This window comes from Abramis brama (genome assembly GCF_963993115.1).
Source record: "Abramis brama genome assembly, chromosome: 20".
Taxonomy (NCBI): domain Eukaryota; kingdom Metazoa; phylum Chordata; class Actinopteri; order Cypriniformes; family Leuciscidae; genus Abramis; species Abramis brama.
Genome location: NC_139982.1, coordinates 26,051,412 through 26,074,776, shown reverse-complemented (window position 1 = coordinate 26,074,776; position 23,365 = coordinate 26,051,412). Strand labels below are relative to the sequence as shown.

General features: G+C 39.3%; 1 protein-coding gene across 16 annotated transcripts; it reads right to left on the bottom strand.

Annotated features, from left to right (window-relative positions):
• Nucleotides 1-5,844: 5,844 nt before the first annotated feature.
• ppp6r3 (protein phosphatase 6, regulatory subunit 3) lies at nt 5,845-22,141 on the bottom strand. 16 transcript variants are annotated; one of them, XM_084094179.1, is made up of 26 exons: nt 21,964-22,132; nt 17,658-17,836; nt 17,275-17,508; nt 16,941-17,127; nt 16,724-16,861; nt 16,430-16,495; nt 16,145-16,257; nt 15,896-16,009; nt 15,670-15,799; nt 15,084-15,236; nt 14,549-14,707; nt 14,385-14,449; nt 14,146-14,261; nt 13,986-14,071; nt 13,757-13,843; nt 13,423-13,520; nt 11,461-11,515; nt 11,228-11,358; nt 11,010-11,131; nt 10,737-10,911; nt 10,259-10,356; nt 9,992-10,175; nt 9,657-9,674; nt 8,675-8,785; nt 6,524-6,610; nt 5,845-6,433 (listed from the first exon to the last, which is right to left on the bottom strand). In XM_084094179.1, exons 3-26 carry the CDS (start codon nt 17,499-17,501, stop codon nt 6,382-6,384), a joined length of 2,772 nt encoding a protein of 923 aa, XP_083950305.1. In that variant the 5' UTR covers nt 17,502-17,508; nt 17,658-17,836; nt 21,964-22,132; the 3' UTR covers nt 5,845-6,381. The 16 variants fall into 16 exon arrangements, with proteins under 16 accessions (XP_083950305.1, XP_083950312.1, XP_083950301.1 ...); XM_084094186.1 differs by having other exon boundaries at nt 13,423-13,502; XM_084094175.1 differs by lacking the exon at nt 21,964-22,132 and adding an exon at nt 21,376-21,584 and having other exon boundaries at nt 13,423-13,469.
• Between the last annotated feature and the right edge of the window lie 1,224 nt (nt 22,142-23,365).

The window sequence follows — 23,365 nt, the reverse complement described above, 5'->3', positions numbered from 1 at the left end:
TAAGAGTGAAGGGTGAGTTGCGATATACAGCGGGAGTGCAACCTTGTTGGTTGATATACACTACTGTCGCCATGATGTCTGAACGGACTAGTATGTGTTGGTCCTTGAGCAAACGTAAACGGTGCAGAGTGGCGTGGCAGCCGCTGCGGATGCCATATGCCCCAGGAGCCTCTAAAATAACTTCAGTGGAACCGCAAACTTGCCCTTGAATTGACTCAAGAGTCAGTTCAGCAGTGACTACACGCGCTCGCTCGTAAGCTGTGCGTACATGGCTACCGAGTCAATTTCCATACCAAGAAAAGTGATCCTCTGCACGGGGGAAAGTTTGCTGTTTTCCCAGTTGACCCGAAGGCCCAGACGGGCAAGATAGTTCAGGTTGTGAACCCTGTGTTGCCGGAGTGGCACAAGGAGTGCCTCAACGACTTGAAGATGCAAGGAGACACTAGCCTGAATGGAAGTACCGTGTACTAGTATGCCTGCCCCTCGAAAGCAAACCGTAGAAACGGTCTGTGTCGAGGAAGAGTGGAGACTTGAAAGTATCCGTCCTACAGGTCGATCGCTGCAAACCAATCCAACGGACGAACGCATTCAAAAATGCGTATGGCTGTCAACATCTTGAATGGAAGCCTGTGAGCCTGTATATATATTCAAAATGTGCAGGTCCAGGATTGGCCGTAACCCACTGCTCTTCTTGGGTACAATGAAGTAGGGGCTATAGAAGCCGGACTACATTTCGGCCGGAGGGGCGGTCTCGATTCCACCCTTCGCCAGTAGGGTGGTGACCTCTGCACGCATGACAGGGGCATTGCCACCCACCATGGTATAGCAGACTCCCTGCTTTCAGGGAGGAGACTGCGAACTGAAATGCATAGCCGAGCCTGATGGTTCTCGCGAGCCAGCGGGACAGCTTAGGAAGCTCCAGCCAGGCTCCCAAAAACTGAACCAGCGGGGTCATGTGAACCACAGATGTACCCATGATGGGGCAGCAAGGCTGCGTCCTGACCATAGACTGTAAAAAAAGATGGACGACGCCCCTTCGCTCTCTTCCATTGATGAGAACTGAAGCCGCCAGTGTCCCGATATGGCGCTGACATATTGGAACTTGAGTCTGCGCAGTAGCGATCTCGGGACCAGACCTGCGCAGTAGTGAGCAGGAAGTAAAGCCGCAAAATCAACGCTCCGCCCTCACTCTCACAGTTCTGCACACTTTTTTTAAAAATTAAAAGAGGCTTGTTAAAATAAAGTAAATACAATCTCCTCAGTCCTCCGAAGATCCCGAAAAAAATGTCCGTTGGTGCTTCAGTGACTACTTCGCTCAGAGAACCTGTCAATCACAGCTGTCAATCATGACGTTACACCACCACATCACGTAACTAACTAAAAAACAACTTATTTTTGAAACAGACACTTGAACTTACATCAGCGTGATAAAAACGACAGCAAATGAAAGAAACCACCTTTGGAAAAAAGATATTTGAAGTGTAATTTAATTGTTTAGTTGGTCTCACGTCTCGTTGAATAACACGGGGAGGCGGGGCTTATGACCTATACTAGGACCAGTCACCGGGGGGCGATCGAGACGTTTTGGCTTCACTTTTCAGGGCTTGTGCGGCACGCTTGGTCCTGACAGAGAAGGCCAGGGAAGGACGAGTCTGGCGACAGAGGGGGATGAGAGTGGCGAGGTGGAGCTTTCACATTTCCATCTGCCCGTATCAGGAGTGCCGCTTTGCCTGCCGTTTGACAGCCTGCAGGGCTGGTGAATGCTGCTGCTGGGTCCGGGCGGGAGGAGCGGGAGCCACAGTAGGGCGTCCTCGGCGGTGAGCGGACTGAGGCGGCTGAGTCGGCGGCTGGGTGGAAGCAGCAGCTGGCCGCCGGGGCAGAATGTTTAATGGCCTCGGGCTGCTCCTGGGTGGGCGAAAACTGTTGGGCAAAGTCCTGGGATGCGCCGCAGAAGAGGCCAGCCTAGGATATGGGGGTGTTGAGGAACGTGTTTTGCTCAGCCTCCCGCATATCATGTGAACCACAGACATACCCTCAATGGGGCAGCAAGGCCGCGTCCAGACAGAGGAGGCTAGGGAAGGACGAGTGTTCCGCGGTGACAGGAGAAAACACACACTGTTGGCAGATCACTGCACAGACCAGCAGCAGGAAAGAGATCTCGCTGGAACACGCCATCAAACCAACACCGCTGAAGAGTCACTCGTCTCGTACAGTATCTAGAACTCGTAGACAGCTTGCAGTGGAGAGAAGTAAAGAAACACTCGGCTCCGATGGAAAAACATAATGCGAGATTGCCGCGCTGCTCCTTTTATACCCACGCGGTGGGGCGGAGTTGCGTTATGCAAATTCAAGTTTTGCCATTGGCTCGTTTTGTAAGATCTCGAAGGTGATAGGCTTCCAAGCGAAACCCCCATTCGTCAATCACTTACGTAACTCAGAGTGATTGAACGAAAGGGAACTGTCCCTTTAAACCTGGATGTCCTAGCAAACCATGATTCAGTTGACCATGGAAGCCTGTGTAAAATCAGGTGTGTTATTTTCCATGATTTTATGGTTAGAGCAACACTTTTAAGTGAGATGTATCTTAAAGAGACCATATAACATTGTTTAGCATGTCTGTTTAATTTGTAGAGTGTTAGGCACTGGGTGTCCCTCTAAACCACATTGGTTACATGCTGTCCTCGTAAACCATATAAAATCAGGTGTGTTATTTTCCATGATTTTATAGTTTGAACAACACTTTTAAGTGAGATGTATCTTAAAGAGACCATATAACATTGTTTAGCATGTCTGTTTAATTTGTAGAGTGTTAGGCAATGGGTGTCCCTCTAAACCATAGTGGTTACATGCTGTCCTCTTAAACCATATATACCAGTATGTGTGTGTGTGTGTGTGTGTGTGTGTGTGTGTGTGTGTGTGTGTGTGTGTGTGTGTGTGTGTGTGTGTGTGTGTGTGTGTGTGTGTGTGTGTGTTAGCAGCTCCGATAACCTCACACAGACATGCACTGAAAATTTCAAAAACTTTTAGCCTTTTATGTTCAAACCGGAGTCGGACAAAGATGGAGAGACAGGACATTTCTGAATGGTTAGTTGATGAATTTATGTAGCTGATGAGGAGTTAACTATCTTCTAGTCATTGATTAGCATATTCTGTCATGATAATCTATTAATTGCGTACCCGGGGGCGGGGTTTATGTAAATTTTAGGGTTAGTGATGTCACTAACCCATGAAGAAGCTCACTGTGTTGCTTAAAAAGGGATTTATGTGAAATAAAATATCTCCCTTTGCTTTAAACTTTGAGCATTGTAACTTTGTAGATGTTGTTTATGCTGAAACACCAACATTACACACTAACAAGTTAGAAAAGTGAAATCATAATCAACCACCCCTTTAACATTTCAGTTGCAACACTTCATGAGCTGACAACGAAAAGTCAGACATATTTCTGTATAATAAGTCTCTTTGATGAGAAAGCATCTGCTTAGAGCATAAATGCCAATATTTTGCCTGGCAAAATCTAATTTTTAGCAGTGTTTTGATAATGCGTGGAAAACAATGCAGTCCATTGATTTGAATTTCAGCATTTTTCCCTACTTTTTTTCAAAAACAACAGGAGGAAATATAATGTTCATCAGAAATTGATTGGATCATTGAATCCTTAGGTTTGAATGCAAACGGAATGCAAAGTAGGCTAATGTAGGCTAATTAATAAGCTATCGTTTGTTATCAAGTTATAATAATTATTTATAGAGCATTCAACGCTATCAATATAAACTGTCTTTATTCATTAGAACGTTGATCTCTTGGGATTTCATTTGCATAAAAAAAAATGTAATTGTTTTCATTGTATTAATATTATCACGTGACATTGTCCCCAACAGTTTGTGAATTTGTTGGACATTGGGATGTTTTAAAAGATCGGATACCAGACACAAGATCGTTTTTCTTCTTTTCATCTTCATTTATGAAATCTCTTATGGTATAAAAAAGATGTCCCACGTATTTTAGTAAAACTCTTAATCTGTAATGTTAGGTTATAGCACAGCGAGTGAGAGAGAAAAATAATATATTTGATTAATTCATATTCTGAATTAAATGCTACATTACATAAATATGAAACACATAACACAGAAGACTTTATAAGACAGACTATGAATGGAAAAAATAAAGACAATAGTTATAGATATTTTCAGTCTATTTGTATTCATAAATAACGTAATTAAACGAATTAAACAAATAATAGCCTAATAATAGGTTATAGGCTATTCAAAACACCCTCGTTGCTTAAATAAAATTTAAATACTCTATAGCTAGTAGTGTCTAATGAAACAACCATTTGTATCTATTTATTCTATCTTTAACTCGGCATTACAGTTTAAATTACATTAAATACGAGATAAATACATACGTTAAAAACCTCATTTTCGCGCATGCGCGTCGAACATCAACTCTACGTATTTTGATTAATCAAGTACGTCATCGCGCTACAGGTTGCAGCATTTTAGGTGTCTCGTTAATCAGAAAAACTCAGTTCAGGAGCTGCTAGTAATGATGAGACCAAGAACAAACCTGAACTAATGTCAAATTCGCAGCTTAACAAGCCAGGAAGAGCAGATAACAGCAGAAAACTGGATTTGACCGATTCAAGATGGAGATGTGGAACTAAATCGCTCCAATTATAATCAACACTACACACGATGGATTGTAATGATAGATTTAAATCATTATTATTCCGTATGCTGATTAATGATAATGATAATTCACAACCTAAAACCTTATTTAATGAGTAGCGGCAGCTACTGACAGTGTGTTACTCTTTTGTAGAGGATTCTTCAAGGGACAGTTCGTCCCAAATAATATGTACAAGTCTGGAACACGAGTTAAAAAAAGAAGAAATAAATTGCCTAGTGTTTACACAACCTATGCGTTACAACCATTTTTTACAGTCTATGGTTACAACATAAAGAGAAATACATTAAGTTATGAAACTTAAGAATTTAAAGCCTTTCAAGTGTGACCGTGCGTATTTCCATGCTATTTTGCAATATTTTACTGCCACCTATTGGACTCAAAGCAAAAATGCGCTGTGTACTGACCTGCAAACTGAAGCCATGCAATGTGTTCCCTTCACAAAGCAAACTATGTTACGGATTTTTATAACGACGTATCCTGAAGATTCCCAGATAAATCAGGCCTACATGTAAACAGTAGCCCAGTTGCCAGTGAAGAACAGCCAGTAGGAAATAATTCCACCATATTGATCAGGATGATGGCGGCACATACCAGACCTGGAGTGAAGTAGGACAGGCCTTGCCCAGATCACTGGCACAATCAACTCTCATTCACAAATATGTTTGATTCACAGACAGAACCTTTTCTTTCTTGCTGGCACAGATAGCGTTTTATTACAAAAAGAAAAAAAAAGTTGATGCATGATCATTGTAGCATTACCAGGAATATGTTGCATTCCCATCACTCTTCAGGTAGAAAGGTTGACTTGTTTGGGGAGGATAATGGTTATAAAAGTTGGGCTGTATTTAATGCAGGCCCGTAGGTAAGAATCAGTCTTACTAGCTACATGCAAATGGAGACCCATCTGTTCATTCACTCCAGATTCAAATTTCATCAAAGGGCGGGAGGGCATGTATGTAACATCATCTCTTTTAAGAATAAATTAAGTTAAAAACTATACCAAAATGTGTTTCTTTGTCCAAATCTTGCTCATATTGAAAGGATACAAGAAACATTTACAATTAACACCGGTGGCAAAATAAATCAATTTCAGAATATCTTAAATCAGTTTCCTCTAACAATAAGTTTAAGAATAAAACAGACCGACATAGGTTGCCAATTTAAGATTTCTGTGGTAGCTGTTGCTTTTACTTGGAAATTAAATAGCAGATTTTTGTGCAAGAGGAAAATCCTATCAAAAAGACAGCTTATGTTTTGGTCACACTTTAACGTTCCAATCGGTATATTTCGTTTTTTAACAATCCTCTGTTTCTGTATACATTTGTCTTTTATAAAATATTTGTTTTTTTTATTCATACAATCATTTTTAACTAGCAACATTACTATTCACTTTTAAGTGGCAAGATGTCAGACAGATCACCTAATAAGAACAATAGTATATAAACGACTGAAAAAAATCATTAGAGTATGTTTCTCTTCATAACAGTTCAAATTTTCTGTACAACTGTCTAATATGAATATTGCTGGTCCTGATCTGGTGGCGTCAGTGCAGTGCTGGAGTAAGAGACGACAGCAGCAGCGGTGGTGAAGATGGTGGTTTCTTGGGGGCTCCAGTCTGACACTGGCCTCTCCGGGTGACCCTGGAGGAGGGGTGTGCGGGGGCAGGAGCGGACTGACAGCGCTACTCTCTCATGCTGGACCGTTCACTGCTGCCTCGGGGTTGGCCGTGCGCTGCTCTGATCTGGTTGGGAAAAGGGGAGGGGCTTGATGTGATTGGTGGAAGCAACAAAACTAGAGGAAATGGAAAAAAGGTGGAGGGCACAGAACTTACTTGGCTTCATCCATAGCGGCCGCATCCTCAAGAGGACCATTTAGAGCTTCGCAATGGGCTTTTGCTTTCTCTTCTAAGTGCTTTAGACTGAAGGAGAAAAAGAAAAAGCATAAAAATTGTGGGGAAAGAAATTTATGTAATACTTAATATTAGTGTTCTTGTTACACATGTACAAACTAGTAATAGCAGTAAATTATACATATTTTATACACATATACTGTGTGTGTGGGAAATGTATAATATATACACACATTATGTAAACAGACTTATGTGAAATGCGATTCATCGATTTTACAGCCCTAGTAAGTACGTTAATAATTAATATTGCTATTACTGTAACAATGACACCTTAAAATAGTGTAACCGAAATTCCCATATACATGACAAATTAGGAAAACATTGATGAACTTTTCAGTATCTAGACAATATCTGAAATTAATATATTTATACATATTTTGTGTGTTATAAATACATAACTGAACTATTATAACAGTGAATATATTTATGGGTCAGTATTTATCCATCAACAAGATTGTCAGTAGATTCAGGAAATTACACAAAGGGGAGCCAGTACTTTTGGTAATATGACAACCTAAAAACCTAGAGACCACCTAGAGACACCTTTGGCCAATAAACAGAAGAGGCAGTTTTAAAATCTACTGAAAGTCTTGTCGATGAATAACAAATATTGTAAATAAGCATCTTTTATGTAAATTCAATTGCATTATGTTTAGAGATGTTCTGATACCCTTTTCCCCTTCCCGATACCGATTCCAATACCTGGACTCGGGGTATCGGCCGATACCGAGTACTAATCCGATACCTGGGTGTGTATCTATACAGCTGCAATTCATACTAGCCCTGTATGAATTGATAGAATTATTTTATAAAAGGTATTTTAGTTTTACAATATAACTGTATAAAAAGAATCTAAAAAATTATATATGAATAATAGGGGTGTAACGGTCCACAAAATTCACGGTTCGGTTCGATACGATACACTGGTGTCACGGTTCGGTACGTTTTCAATACAGCAAAAAGAAAGAAATGGCAGAGAAATTTCCTTGATTTACATTTTTTTTTAATTAAAACTAACATAAAGTATGATAATTTTTTACTTTGAGCAATGATGGAGCTATACTTGACATATAAAACAAAAACAGCTCCTTATAAAAAATGAAATGTAATATTGTAGTAGTTATAAACAAAGGTTTATTTTATTTCAGATTAACATTTGAGGGCAGCAATTTTATTCATAATGTCAAAATAAAACCGACGTAACGTTACCTGAAAGCACAATGTTTCTGGTTTCCACGTCAGCGCTGTTTGATCCGTTAATAACGGAGAATGTGAATACTTCTCACTAGATCTCGCAGCGATGTTATTACTTTAGTGGCAAATTCAAATGCTTTCTTCACTGGATCTCTTAGCGCTGTGTAGTAACAGTGTAGCTTGATCACGATCGGCTCGCGCTGCTTTGTTCCAAACTGTTTAATGGTCCGTGAAGCACAAAATAACGAGTAGCGTTTTCATTACGTTTGTCATTTGATGTTGGGCGCCAGCGTCTCTTACATTATGCGCTTGCCGTGCGCCTACATTTTAAATAACGAAATTTTGGTCGGAAGGAAAAATGGTCCAACGAACCGTGTTGCTAATACTTGTGCCTCGAAATTGCAGTATGGCATATGAGACATGTCGCCATTTTACTGGCTGGTTGGTCCAGTCTGAAATACTCATACTGTGCACGTTTTCATTTCTTCTTCGCTGCTCTAAACAGTGGTTGCATGTGGCAACAGCACAACTTCCTGTGTTGCCACAAGCAACCACTGTTTAGAGCAGCGAAGAAGAATTGATCTCCGATTTGCAGCGTTAAGCAAAGCTAGCGTGCATAACTAGGTATTGTTTAATAAAATGGTATCGGATCGGTACATGGGTAGATGTACTCGCCGATACCGATGCCAGAATTTTTATTGGTATCGGCGGCATTTCCGATACTAGTATCGGAATCGGAACAACCCTAATTATGTTTATGTTGGCATTACAGTAACATCACTGAAAGCCCCATATGGGCCAGTTCCTAGACTCCACTAAAAGAAAATTAATTGTTTTATTAACACTGACTTCATAAACAAATACAATAAAGACTCTTACCCTGGTTTCTGACAGTTGCCAGGAGGACAATTGCTTTTCTCAGGTTCCCCACTCTCTGCAACAAACAACTTTGCAGATGCGTCTTCAGAGGTAGATCGTTTCTCTTCCTCGCTACAGGACAATCAGAGAGGACAGCATTTTAAGGAGCTTTCATTGCCGCTCTCTTAAATACGAAAATCCCCATTTTAAATCCCTGGACAAACATGCAGAACGTAACGGACCACATTCAAAGCAACGGGGCAAAACGAAAAATGTTCTGAAATGGGATTCGATGGACAAATGAGATGTGAGCATACCGACTTACAGAGACGGGAGTGACTATGAACCACACAAGAACTGGTTTAGACGATGAGCTCGTTTAGTACGTTTAGTAGGTGAAATGGTGTAATAAAGCTAGCCATTTTTGCAAAGTGATCGCATGCCAGCCATCTTTACCTTTAGGGTGGCATCAGCAAAAAGGTGTTTAATTAGGGTTCAGTAACAACTATATCCTCCACTTAAGAAGATTATGGCATATTTCTGGTCTAGGGAAGGTCTACAGAGAAGCATCCTCCTTTATCAAGACGGATTTACACAAATTTAAGTTCACGCAGTGCCTGGATTTTAAAGGGTCTGCTCATACTCATTCATTTAGCCATGTGAAAGAACCCTGGGACCAAACCTCAGCAGAGGATGAGGAGGGAAACCATAAATCACCACCTGCTGATTTGGAAAGACTGGGAAACATATGGGCTTAAATCTTTTGGAATCATAATGAGCTACATCTAAAAGGATGTATGGGGCATTTCATGCCGTTAACAACCTGTACATCTGACATTAACATGCAAATGGTGATGGATACATTACGGCTTAAAAGAAAAACAAACAAACATACGAACGAACGAACAAACAAAACAAAACATGGTTACAAACCAAAACGCAGTGGCTGACATGGGAAAAAACCAAATAAAACAAGACACGCCCCCTGATTGGCTGTACATACCGATACGATTTCAACACTCTGAAGCCACACGCACGCCAAAGAGAGAGAGGAAGCTCATGTTGTAAGAGTTGCAGTTCAAGAAGGACAGATTGTTCTTTTTTTTTGCATTCTCAAACAGACAAAACAGATGTTACAAAGCTCTGCATCTTAACAGCCCCCGTTAAAAAGAGACAGTGGGCGGTCCAGGGCCTGTCTGACTCTAGGTACAGGAGGACGACGATACGTGACAAGGAAAAATCAGGTCTACATGCAGAGTGAAGTGAAGCTTGTGTCTCAAAGGGGAGAAGAGGAAGTGATGCGAGGCACTGTGTGCGTGTGAAACCTGCAGGACTCACCTTTTGAAAACAGCAGTTTCAGTTTTGGCGTCTACAGTAAGACTGACCGTCTCCTTCATAGAGCCATTGGTGACTGTTTCTGTGATGCGGTCACTGACAGGCTCTTCCTCAGGGTCCGAGCCATCCCCTACCTTCCCTCTAGGGGAAGTCGGGGTGGTTTCATTGGAAAGCCACTGATCCGTGTCTAAACAAACAAGATGGTTTTATTCGAACCACTGTGAGAGTTGACATATGGACAGGAGGAATAGTAAGAGGGTCTATTCTTACTTTCTTGCTGCATGGGCGCATTGACTCCCAGAGGGTCCACCGCTTCTATGCTGGTATCCATGGCTACAGGGGAATTGCTCCTCAAAGGATCCTTGGGGCTAAATAAAGGAAAAAAAATAAAATGAACCTCTAATGATTTTTCCACATTTACTTGCTTTGAGCTGCAGTATGTACATCTTCACTAGTGTGGGTCGAATGCATTTCTACAATTCATAAAAATGCATTAATTTATTATAATATATTTATTTATTTATTATGATATCATGTATTTAAATGTTAACATAATATTTAATATAAATATTAAAAAGGAGAAAAGGGAGCCTTGCACAATCAAAACCATTGAAAATTGAGAAGACTGTTCAAAAAAAAAAAAAAAAATAATAAAAAAAAAAAATCAATGCATGATCACTCACATGACCTCAAGCACAATCAGTGCAAATTAATTTTAAACATGCATTCACACAGCACATGAATGTACCTGACGGGTGTGAAGCTGGAGAAGTCGGCCCAACCCGTCTCTGTTTCTGCGTTTGGAGAGCTCCAGCCTGAAGATTCAGGTGCTGCAGCTGGTGAGGTTGACACAGGTGCGCTGGGAGTCGTGGAGCTGCCAGTGTCCATGGGTATGTCATCAAAATTTGCCGTCCATACCGGCCCTGATCCGAAGCAAGACACAGAACAAGGATGTGTGATCCTTGAACTTCAGCTAAAAGCTAAATGGTGGCATATTGCAGCTGAGAAATTCTATTCTCACCATCCCCCGAGTCCACTTCCATTCTGTCGTCAGAGGTGGCGTTAGTGGACTCAAACGCGTCTCGCTTCCCATCCTCCTCCTCAGAGTCCGTACTCTCTTCACTGTCTGTACTTCCTGAGCTCCTGTGTAGGAAGTAAGATGTGGAGAATAAAAAAACAAACAACAACAGCAACATGATGAAAAGCATTTCAAAAGTTATGTTCCATTGGTTACAATACCTGGGACGTCTCTGAGCTTCAGGGGCAAAAGTGACATCCTTCTCATCCCAGATATCTTCCTCATCTGATCCGGCATCTTCAAACTGCTGGATCTTCTCCTTACAGCAGGCCTCAAAGAGTGCCATGTTTGCCTATGGGAACAGCATGAACAAACTATAAAAACACTTCATGAGCTTTACAATAAATTCAGCTAATAATTAAAATTAATTTGATTAAATGTATCACATACTTACACTTTCATTAGTATTCAAGGAAAAATTGATGTCTGATATTCTATCAAAGGGAATACTGCAAGGTTAAAAAGAACAGGTTTTAGTTTGGTAAGGCCCTTAGAGCAGCACCCCATCACCCACAGCATGACTAACACAAAAGAAGAACCCATTCAAATGTGTTACGGTCACCAAGGCCACCACACCAGACTATTCAGAACACATGGGTAATCAGAACGGAGACATTTAAGTAATCAGATAAAACACTGTATGATCCATGATTTAACACACAACCCCCAAAACAGGCTTTGTGAGTTCATTGAAAAAAGGGATGCACCGATACCAGGGAGTGTGTGTACAGTGTTTGTGTCCAGACAAAGAAACACTGACAACAGAGAGAAGGCTATAATGGGGATAAAAAAAGGCTGTCTATGAAGTAAATGTATCTTATTAGTGGAATATTAAACAGAATATAGTGCGCAAGCTGATAAGAGAAAAGCGCGCGGTGGATTGAGCGCGCAGCGGCACAGACGCACGAGCTGGTCGAGCTCATTCCTTTTTCACAGACGTCAGTGGAAAGTTTGTAGAAAGTAAAACGAGGGATGTAGCTTATTATTAACGTTAACTGACGAGAGAGAGAGAGCCCACTTCTGTTGAATGCTCTTGATTGCTTGTTCACTCAGCACGTGTTATTTGGATTAAAACTAAACCGTTTATGCAAGTAGAACATGAACTGTTAGCTGATGTATGGTTCCCTATATTATTACAGGACGTGTGCAGGTCAAGAAGTTCCATGAACGCAAACATCCAAAGCACGCGCCCCGCAAACCAGTGTCTCAGACAGTGCGCGAATACTGAATTGAATCGTCTTTTACGTCTTGCGCTTGCTAGGGCTGGGACGGTATGGATTTTTTCTTACCGCGGTTGAAAAGCAAGAAATTCCCGCGGTATTGCGGTAAACCGCTTTAAACCTCAATGAATCCATGCCATTAGACACAACGTGAACACATGTGAAGGCCAGTGTTTATTTTTAATTTTTTTAATTTATTTATTTATTTATTTATTTTTGCGGTGATGACGGTGACGAGCTCAGACCCGCGGTAGGCGTCACATGACCTTGGTATTGCGGTAATGCGGTAACCGTCCCAGCCCTAGCGCTTGCACGGACGAATTCACGCAAAATTATGTAAAAACACAGTATCCTAGCAAACAAAGTCGGTTAGATCTCAAGTGAACGTAAACAGTATTTTCAAATGCGGTCCGTGCGTTCGGTCTTAAAGGGGCAGCAGTCTAATAAACCTGCCGCTGTTTTAATGTTAATCAAAGGACAAAAAAAATTACTCACTGCTCTTGACTAAAGAGGCAACCTTCTGTAACTTTGCAAAAAGATCCATCTGTATTTAATTTATACAGTAAAGAATATGCAGTGTTTTTTTCACATTTGATTATTCAAATTTCTGTACCTGTTAGATACCCGAAAAACTCAAAAAAACACTTTATTTGTAGCCTTTCTTTGTTCTATTTGGGCTATTTGTAATTTGATTATTTGTTCTTATTTTATAACTGACTGCTTGTCTTTAATAATGTTTTTAATTCACATCAATTAGGCTGGTAGTTTTTGTTGCAGTATCAAAATTGGAATAAATAATTGATATTTCACTGGTGTCTAAACATTTGAACCACTGACCCAATCCTCAGCACTGAGCCCTGCTGGAGCTGCTCTAAATATTAATAATATATCAATAATTTACAAATTACAAATGCAGTGAAAATACAGGTATCGGCGAATACCAAAAATTAATCAGTATCAGTATAGTACTCGTTCTGGAAAAAGTGGTATCGGTGCATCCCTAATTGAAAAGCAAAATCACATCCCAAAACAACCTTTAATCAACCAAAGCCCCACCAATAATGCTAAACCCTCCCCAATGTTACCAGCAGAAAAGGCGGTAAATTTGAAAAGCATCATGCACGATGGGTACTTACTCCCCGACATCATCCTGATCGGCAAACTCTTCGTCATTGAAGCCAAACTGCTCAATAAAATTGGACGTCATTTGTTGCATCTGATAATCAGAAAAGGCCTGGCAAACCCAGGACCAATGATAATGATATAGTCTTGACACTACAAACAAGCTTAATTTTAAAACAGCTGATAGCAGTTAAGCATCTTGCATCAAAAAAGCGTTAAAAGGACCAAAAATAATGTATAAATGCATTAACAGTTTCAATAGAAGGAATTAGTTTTATATTAACAGTACCATGAACATATTAGCATGCAGATAGCAGCTTTTATGAGCTCATCCAGGCACAGACTTACTTGCTGTAGGGAGGAGTCCTGATGAAATCCGCTGTCTTTGAAATCTACCTCATCATCGCTGGATGAGTGTATGTGGTGCGTGTTAACCTGAGAATGGAGGAAAGCAATGGGAAAATATAGTTTAGATGCCAATTATGCTATCAAAGCTACTTTTAAGCATCATAAAACAACTAAAACAACAGCATCATAAAAGCAACAGAAACCAGTGAATAAAACTGAGCACACTTACTAAGTCTACAGTGTTTTTCTTGTTTGTATCTGCTAGCTGTCCTGAAGTAAAGGCCTCCCATCGTTCCCGGTCCTCCTCTGAAAGCTCTGCAAATGAGGAAGTATGAGTGGAAATGGCTTTGAAAATAATTGCATAAAAATGTTAATGCTGTCAAACGAACCTGAGATGAGCTGCTGAATTTGTGCCCCATTGGGGCCCTTGTCACTGTTGTGGACTATAGAGTTTGCTATTCTTGTCAGGTGACCCATGTAACCTCTCCGCCGCCCACCCTCGGCCCTGAAGAAAGAAAGGAGGATGATTCAGTAAAGGCCTCTCCAGACAAAAATCACAGTCGCAGATGTGTAAATAGGATGGTTCCTCTTCTTCACATGTAGCCAATCAGATTTAGGAGTTACTTACTGCTCCTTCTCATTTGATCCCCAGGCATCAAGAATTCTTTGTATTAACTGGCACTTCTGAAAGAGCTGCAGATCAGAATGGAGAAGAATACATTAAACTTTGAAGTGTGAAGCAAACAGCTTGTGTTTCAAAGAGCGAGCGGGTGGAAGGGATGAAAAACCCACATGTTTAATAAGGATGTTTTCTCTTATGGGCTCTTGGTCGTTTTCTCTGTTTATTTCAGGAGATTCACTTTGGGTTGAAGGCATCGCTAAGATCATCGCCGTACAGATTTCTACTTGTGTGTGTAGGAAATTATTCCATAAGTATTTGAAGTACATGTCCTGTAGACAAAAATAAATAAATTTATTTTAAAACATTTATGGCTATAAAGCACAGATTGTATTATAAACATCCTTTCTGTCCTAAATAGTCTAAACTGTAATGAGCATGTAAAGTTTCAGTGTGACCAATTATAAAACGGCATATATAGTAAGTACAAAGCAAGATAGCTGACTACACATTAAAAATGTAGGTGTCAGTAAGATTTTTTTTTTTAGAAATTGTTTTATTCAGCAAAGATGCATTATATTGATAAAATAACAGTAAAGACATTAACAAATAAATGTAGTTCTTTTGAACTTTCTATTCATATCTATTCAAGCTTTTCTCATAGCAAAAAGATGTCACAGATCTCTTAACTGTGTCTCAAACACTCACTAGTATGACTCCCAAAGTGTTGAGGGCAATGAGCTCCTGGTTGATGATATGCGTGTTGGTCTGTAGAAGGCTGGTCACTAGTCGCACCACATTAAGACGAGTATTTCCCACCGGTGGATCCAACACTCCCCATGTGGTGTTCAGGACAGTTTTCTAATGTTAGAAGAAAAAAAGAAAAAAAACAGTAAAGACAAGTCTGAAAGACCTAAATGAAATGCTAAAAAAAAACACCTTTTTTTTTTTTTTAAGCATTTCATACACACATATACATACATATACACAATATATATATTTATTTATTTATTTATTTATTTATCATTTACTGAAATGTGAGGCTTAACTGTTTCATTGAATTTGATACCATCTAAATTGCATTTAGATGCATTGTTATACATACATACATATGCATGTATAACAAGCTATTCTTTGAAAGGGTAAGATTCTGCCAGGTTATTTATGTACAGGAACAAAGTCTTGTTGTCTAAAGCTTAATGTAATTAGGAATTTGGAGATTACAGTCTAAATGAGGTCAGCTGATATAACGTGCCAAAGTTGCAACACACATTCACAGTGTTTTCACACTCACCTTTGGGGGCTCGAGCAAAAGCTGGTGAAAATCTTTCAGTCTTGGTCTGACGGCATCTAGAATACTCTGATTGACAGAGAATGATGGGTGGTTCATTCCAGGGGGACAAATCTCCAGATGGCCTTCAAACCTGAAAGAGAAAACCAAGAATGATTGTCAGACATAAACTGAAAATGCAAATGCAAAAAAAAAAAAAAAAAATGCACTTGTGCTAAAATGTACTTACGCTGGTCTTCGTGTCTCAAAGAGAGTTAGGAGAATCTGGATTACACTGACTATGGCAGACTCGTTCTTCTCTTTGTCGAAGATGTTTGAAAGCAACTGCTCTACTGTCTCTTGTCTAAATAGGAAAACAAACAGTCAATTCAGTACTACAGTTTTAGCGTGCCTGAAACTGGAGCTCAACCTTAATCCCTCCAAAAATGCCACTTTATGAAGTCAATAGAAATACATGTATTGACATGGACAAACTTACTTCTCCAAAGTGGCCAGCAGGGGGTCAGGCTCCGAGCAGCCCTGTACTTGGAACATTTGATCTCTGCTCAACCGAATAATCTCACAGAGCGACTGGGACGCGTTTGAGTGTCTCTATGTGAAGGGAACAAACAATTACTGTTACGCAGCTATCGAGTAGGGATGGGTCATCAGGACTCAACAATAAGAGACGGTCAGGCACACATTTCAGTTTAACTTGTGTACATGTTATACATTTTAAATAGAATTTTTTGTTTTGTTAATATCTTTATTGGACTTCACTTACATCCTCATCTTGTGATGGTTGTACCATGTCAACCAGCCGCTGTATAACTTTCTCTTCATTTAGCCACTGCAGGAGAACAGATGAAGAGGAAACTGTGAGGTGGTATTATGATGACAGTGAGTGGATTAAATGAGTAATCCATGATGAATTCCCTGCTGTATTCAAATGAAAAACATCCAGATCTACAAAACAAAATACTGTGCATGCACAAAACCAAACCGCTTTACCTCAACAAAACAGAGACGTAGCATCATAGAAACCTTAATATACATTCATGTAGGTATGATAACTCACATTTAATACATCTTGTCTAAGCTGTTGTGGCTCAATGCAGGTGAGCATCCTGAGCAGGAGGTCCATAATGGCAGAGGTCCCTATGTGTTTGATCATCAGATCCACAAAGTCTTCCCTCTTCCTGAGGAACTCCACGATCTAGAGGTAGAAAGGAGATTTAGTTCACCTTCATGCCTCCGTATCTCCTGAACACAAACCAGTACGTCTGATCATGTACCTGCTCTGGTTTTCTCCCAATAAGGATGCTCAGGACCTTGCTGAAAAAACTGGCCAGCAGTGGATTGAGGGGAGGCTCATTCTGTAGGAAGCTGTAGAGTTTCATCAGTAAACTTTCATCTTCACCCAGCCTGTCATTGATCTGGCCAACGTCTGAGGTCAGGAGTTCACAGGATATGTTGGGATACCTTTCCATGAAAAAGACATGCAATTAAACATCTAAATAATGAGTCAAATACCCCTTAATATAATGTACCCTAAAACTAGACAGCCAACATAGGTCAAACAGTCTTTTTTAGCACGAATGTATGAACAAGCATCAAACATATTCATACTTATATTTGATCTTCTCCTCCACATCATCGTTGGGCTCCTGGGTGATGTAGCCCACGAGATCCTCCATGCACGGTGGCCTCACCAGGAAGTCCACAAGCTTGTGGTTCTGAGCCTTGCACTCCTGTAGGACGTCCTCCTCATCCATTACCTCTGTCAGCGTAACGTCATCTTTCTCCAGGAGTGTGTCGATGTGGGACGTCGTATGCAGATCAAATTTCCAAAACATGGTGCTGCTGAGGAATAAATAAATAGGAGGGGGTGGTTTTCAGATGCAAGAATTGAAAACAAAGTCAGGTTTTGTTCATCTATGAGTTTTTTTTATTTGCATTGTGACTGTGAAGATGCTACATTTAAAAAGGTGACTAATTACAAAAAGGCTTACCTGAGTGTAGCAGAGACCAGAGAGTAAAAACTCTGATTAAAAATAAAATAATGCTTGTGCTCTTTGGGACTTCTGGCCCATTACAGGCACCACAGGCGGTAGAAACTGGACAGACCCTCAAGTAAAGGATACATGCAGCAGAAACGTCCTCTGCCACAGCAAAAGCACTCAACACACACCTGCAACAGAGAACAGACAGGATTGAGAGTGTTACATCTAACATACCTTAGCCATCGGTAAAAAACAGTGAAATTCATCTCTCCTCTAACCCAAACAAATCAAAGATTAGTCATTTCTATAAACAGACTTGCCCGATTTTGATCACACTCGCTAGTCATTATTAGTCACAGCATTAAAAACAAATATAATCTAAAAAAAAACACATGCTGTTAATAACAAGAAACCCTTTTCCAGTTTGTCAGGTTCTCAAAAAGACAATTTAATTCTAGTTCTATCAATAGAGTATTATTTAATACAGAAACAATGCACCAGTTTACACTGACAAAACAAAAGGTAGTTTTGTTTGAGGGGGAAAATAAGCAATTTAGAAGAAAACCAAACAAGTTCCTTATGACGACATTGACAACCTAGCAACACAACAAAAACAGTTGCACTAATACAAGACTAACTACTCTGATTAGTCTTTATCACTACCTCAATGTGCACATGACTTTGTGGTTTCATTTTCCTTTCAGTTAGTTTTTCTTTCAAATAAGGCACAGATGACAGAATATCTCAAATAAGAGATTCAATTATACCGGGTTAAATCCAAATATGACCATTTGACAGCTCTGGCATTAAATTATTATAAATGAAGAGACCAACACACGCAGCTATGCATTATTAAGGGTACCCAACTGTTTTTCCAGTCTACAAGGTGGATGGACACACACCAGTGAGGTGAAAGGTTACAATGCTGGCAAGCAGCCATCTGGACTTTCATGAATGGTTAAGAGGAAGGAAAGCTTATTAATAGACTAAGGGAGTTGAGCTAGGCTCACTCGAAAGAGCTTTGACATTGGCCTCCATCCATTCTCAAGCAAACATGCTTTCCGTCAATTAACAGACTTTTAAAAACATCCCAAACAACCCAAAATTCGTCCTAAAACTCCTTCAAAAAGAGCTATTGCTATAAAAGTTCTTGTGATATCAATGTCACAAATAAAATAACAAGCGTTAAAACATTTTACTGTACAGTGACATTAACTTGAAGTTTGCTATAGAATTCAAAAGTCTGTGACCGAATTAATAAAGAGAACTTAATTTCCTATAACAACCCTGATTTACTTTTAAATCTGTATTTAAATGTATTGTTGTTCAAGCCTAAGCAGTTATAGACAAACTCAAATGATATAGGCATAAATTATCACTGCTGCTATTGCACAAGCAACATCCATGGGTTGAAGCAGTTTGGGGGGGTTGTGCTCACATATTCTCATTAATTAAAAAATGACAATTAATAGCCTATTGATACTTAGTTACTGGGTATATCAACAAATACTCTTCACACAAAATGAAATGGCCTGTTCAAAGGTTTCAGGTCAAAACACCCGTTTAAAGAAACTTATTTAGCAAGCCAAGGAAGCAATAAATTGATCAAAAGTGACAGACTTTTACATTATATGAAGTTCTTTCAAATAAATGTAATATTTTCTATTCATCAAAGAATCCTGCACAACTGTTAAACAAAAATATTTTATATATATATATATATATATATATATATATATATATATATATATATATATATATATATTTTTTTTTTTTTTTTTTTTTTTTTTTTTTTTTCTTGAGCACCAAATGATTTCTGAAGGATCCTGTGACACCGAAGACAGCTACAAATTCAGCTTTAACCATTACAGGAAATTGATTAGAAAACAGTTGTAATAATATATTGTACATTTTGTGCAAATAAATGCAGCCTTGGTGAGCATAAGAGGCTGGTTTCAAAAACATTTTTAAAAATCCCACGACCCTCCAATAAATGGAATTTAACAAAACCAATCAATCAAAGTGACAGATCATGATTATCTGCAGCACTTCCTCTAATTCTTAACTCGTTAGTCAACAGTGACGTGCAAGTTTTAAATTAATGTGTAGTGACGACTCGACGAGCCAAATAGAACATCTATAATTGGATGCGTGCATTAAAAAAAAAAAAAAGACACCACAGGTTTTTCTCTGTAGCCTAGACTGGCCGAAGCATGTATATTAATAATACTACCAGTATGCATAAAGCTGACATCCGAAACACTACAGAAACATAACATACTTTTGGTCAATAAACTTCTATGAGTGGATACAAGTAGTGGATACAACACCTTTTCTACATAACTAGAATTAGGCACATTTCTTTTTCATCTTTTAAAGTCTGAAAATTTCACATGCACTTAAAAACTGACTGGCGTAAAAGTCTCAATTTAACGTAAACATATCTTGGTCGTCAAGAACATCTATTCTAGACACTTGCTTTAAAATTAATGTCATCTATTTATATCACCTTATACCAAAAGACCTACTAAACTGTGATTTACTAGTCTCTACCTTCATCACAAAGCTAGATGTGATCTTTTAAGACATTGACACTCGGTACAAATCTTTCCAGGTTCACTTTATCTAGTGCAAAAGGTTGAAGAACAACATACTACACTAGATGTTATATACCTGTACCATTCAGCTTGAGCAACTCTGAGCTGAAGAAAGTCCTCGTGACTCCCTCTCAGGGGCTATAAAAAGTGTTGCCAAACCTCTCCAGCATCCCAGAGGCCACAACAACACCACAAGTCCTCCGGTTGCACTCAGAATCGAGCCTGCAAAGATGATCTGCCTGAATGAACTATAAAAATGGCCTGCCTTGTCAAACCAACTAGATTGTCTTTTACAAGAGTGAGCGATCTGCTCATGCTAACAGTCTTGTATGTGCTTTCATATAAAATCACATCACACAAGATAAGAAATAAACAGCTGGAAGATTTTAGCAGTGTTTATAAGGATGTGGGAAAACAAATGCAAACACAAAGATATGAGATCAGTACTACATATAGTAACCAACTCCACAGAGCTTGACGACTGTTTAAAATCTACAGTGAAATAAGATTATTATAGAAAAGAATTACATTTAACCCAATGTCTTGCCCTTTAATTAAAATAACCAAAGTCCTTGAATGATCCTTATGGAACACATTTATAACTTTTTTTTATATGAAAACAAAAACAGTACCTAAAACACTCGATTTGTTGGGTCTCCAAAATATAATCTTAAAAAGAACATGTGCAGACGGGTTTTCTGTTGGTGTTTTGGTGATGTCTCAAAACCCAGTGAACTGCCTACCTAGACAGCATTTTTGGGCACCACAAGCCCGTTCGAACATTACAATAGAATATTCATAAGCACTCATATTGCCCCAAAATGTTGTCTCTGCGGACAATTCACAAATATTTTGATACACAGGCTTTGTGTCTCACTTTCTGAAGTTTTTCGGTATGTCGGGCCCCGGCATTAGCCGACACTGAGCTTCCGCCAGCGAAATGTTAAGATTTGACACTTTTATAGAGCCTGGGTTAGTTTAAATACGCCGTTAGCCATATTATATGTAAAAAATAATTTAGTTAAATGAGAGAAATGCTGGAAATATAAAGCATTTTGACTCGACAAAACAGAGAAGTGGCAGCTGGCTAATGCTAAGCTACCAGAGACACACACAACACAAATACGTACCGATTAAGAAAGCGGAATATTGCCAAAGCCCGGCATGAAGACGGGCGAACCTTTGGATAAAACGGTCACCGGAATAAAAAAAGAAAAAACAGGTCGAGGTATGAGAAAATGAGGTGTTTATAACAGATTGTGACAGGCGCGAAAAGAGAGACCATCAGAGTTCACTTTTCAAGATGGCGGCGTTATCAACTTCAACAGCCCCAACCCCCACCTAAGGTAGAAGAGCTGTCAATCAAAATCCACTGCTGCGCGCTGATTGGCTACAGTGGATGCCAGTTAAAGCTGGTCGTATTTGTAATCTCGGACCGTGTGAGGTAAATCTTCGATTTAGAAACGTCATGTAAACAAGGATAATCTTTAAAACACCATCCACTTTGTTGGAAATATAAAAAGTGTTATAACCATATCTTTTAGAAGCATTATTTAAGTGAAACTAAATAATTAAACACACCCACATTACCTAGGGCCAATAGTATTTTAGGTCGATTTAAAATCGCTCGGCTGATTGGATCACGAGAATGCCAATCAAGTACTGATTTCAAAACTAAAGTACGGCGATATCAAAACGCACATATTGCTTTATCTTACCTTCTTTGTGAGAGCTCGTCCCTTGAACTGAGTTCTTAAATTTCATCATATCCAAAATATAAAGACGACGGGTTTGTAGTTTCTTCACAATGTTACACAGAGCACATCGTTCACAGTGTCGCTTTCTGCCTTAACCTGGCCTTAACCGGCTCGTTACTTGCAACGCCCTAGCAACAATAAGACGTCACGGTGATTGACATGCAGATGGTCCAATCAGCTACGAGTGCGTGAAACACATATTACTGAATGGAGCAGCCAGATTGGAATTATTTGCCAGAAAGTCATTATTTCAAAGGGCTGATCACATAAAACAGGAGTTTAATTCACACCAACCCATATAGTATAAAATAAGCGTGTTTTAAAGATATAGTTCACGCAAAAAACAAACAAACAAACAAACGAATGAATGAATAGTGAATGATTATTTCCAGGTGAACTTAACTATCCCTTTAAGAGAACCTGATCTATCTTTCTTTTGTTTTTATGTATTTTTTATGTTTCTATTTCTTGAGCCCTTTGATAAAATATGGGTCAAAAGGTCAGGGCCTCATTTTTATGCTCTATAGCCTGTCCATAGTGCAGACAGGCAATTACGGGTTTAGTGTAGCATGGCAAATAGGATCTGACGTATGACCCTTATGTTAAATGTGAGGCATAAATCTACAGCATCAGGCTGTGGAACTGATCTGTTACAGCTGATGACGGCTGTATTTCAGACATGCAAGATCTATGTTCCATAATCATAACAAAATCTGCAATGGATTCATTGTATAGAGTAAAAGCAGCCATTTTTAATGTGTTTCACATGTGTCAAATTAACCCTATGATTCCACTGTGTTTCTGATTACGGACTGCCATGAGCTGACGTGGGTTTCTATGATAAAAACCATGAATTTACTGAAGCGGTTTTACTCTGTAAAAAATCAAACATGTGTATATGATTGTCTAACATAATCCTGCCTATACTAATCAAAGATCATGTCATGAAAGTTGTGTAAAATGAATGTTAAGAAGCACTTTGGGCTTTTGGGGCTGTGAGAAAGATGTTTCTCATGCCATCTTTCATCAGACAGAGGCAGTTATCACGATTGCACAGTTCGGTCTGGTATTTTGTTCTCTTCATATATCTTCTGAATGTACTGTCTGCTCTCAGATGAACAACACTCAAAGAAATGAAACTTAAAGCTCTCCACAAGAATTGCCTGTTCAGAAGAGAATGATAATCTTGGGGACAATTATATAATTGGGGTTATTAATCACAGATTAGTTTGCATGGCGCTTATACATATTGGGCTCCAATCGGTGTTATTTTATTTCAATTTGTTGCCAAGGTAAAAAAAATTCTACATTCATTTTGTACTTTTTTTTTTTTAATCTGATGTTTTTTTCTTTTCTTTTTTTA

What these genes read in the sequence shown, in the direction of transcription:
- ppp6r3 (XM_084094179.1), bottom strand. Translation starts at nt 17,501, where the DNA reads ATGTTTTGGAAATTTGATCTGCATACGACGTCCCACATCGACACACTC. An exon ending in TTTGAGACACGAAGACCAGC is followed by an intron (nt 15,800 to 15,895) that starts GTAAGTACATTT and finishes TTTCTCTTTCAG; the next exon opens with GTTTGAAGGCCATCTGGAGA. An exon ending in CCTTGAATACTAATGAAAGT is followed by an intron (nt 11,359 to 11,460) that starts GTAAGTATGTGA and finishes CTGTTCCCATAG; the next exon opens with GCAAACATGGCACTCTTTGA.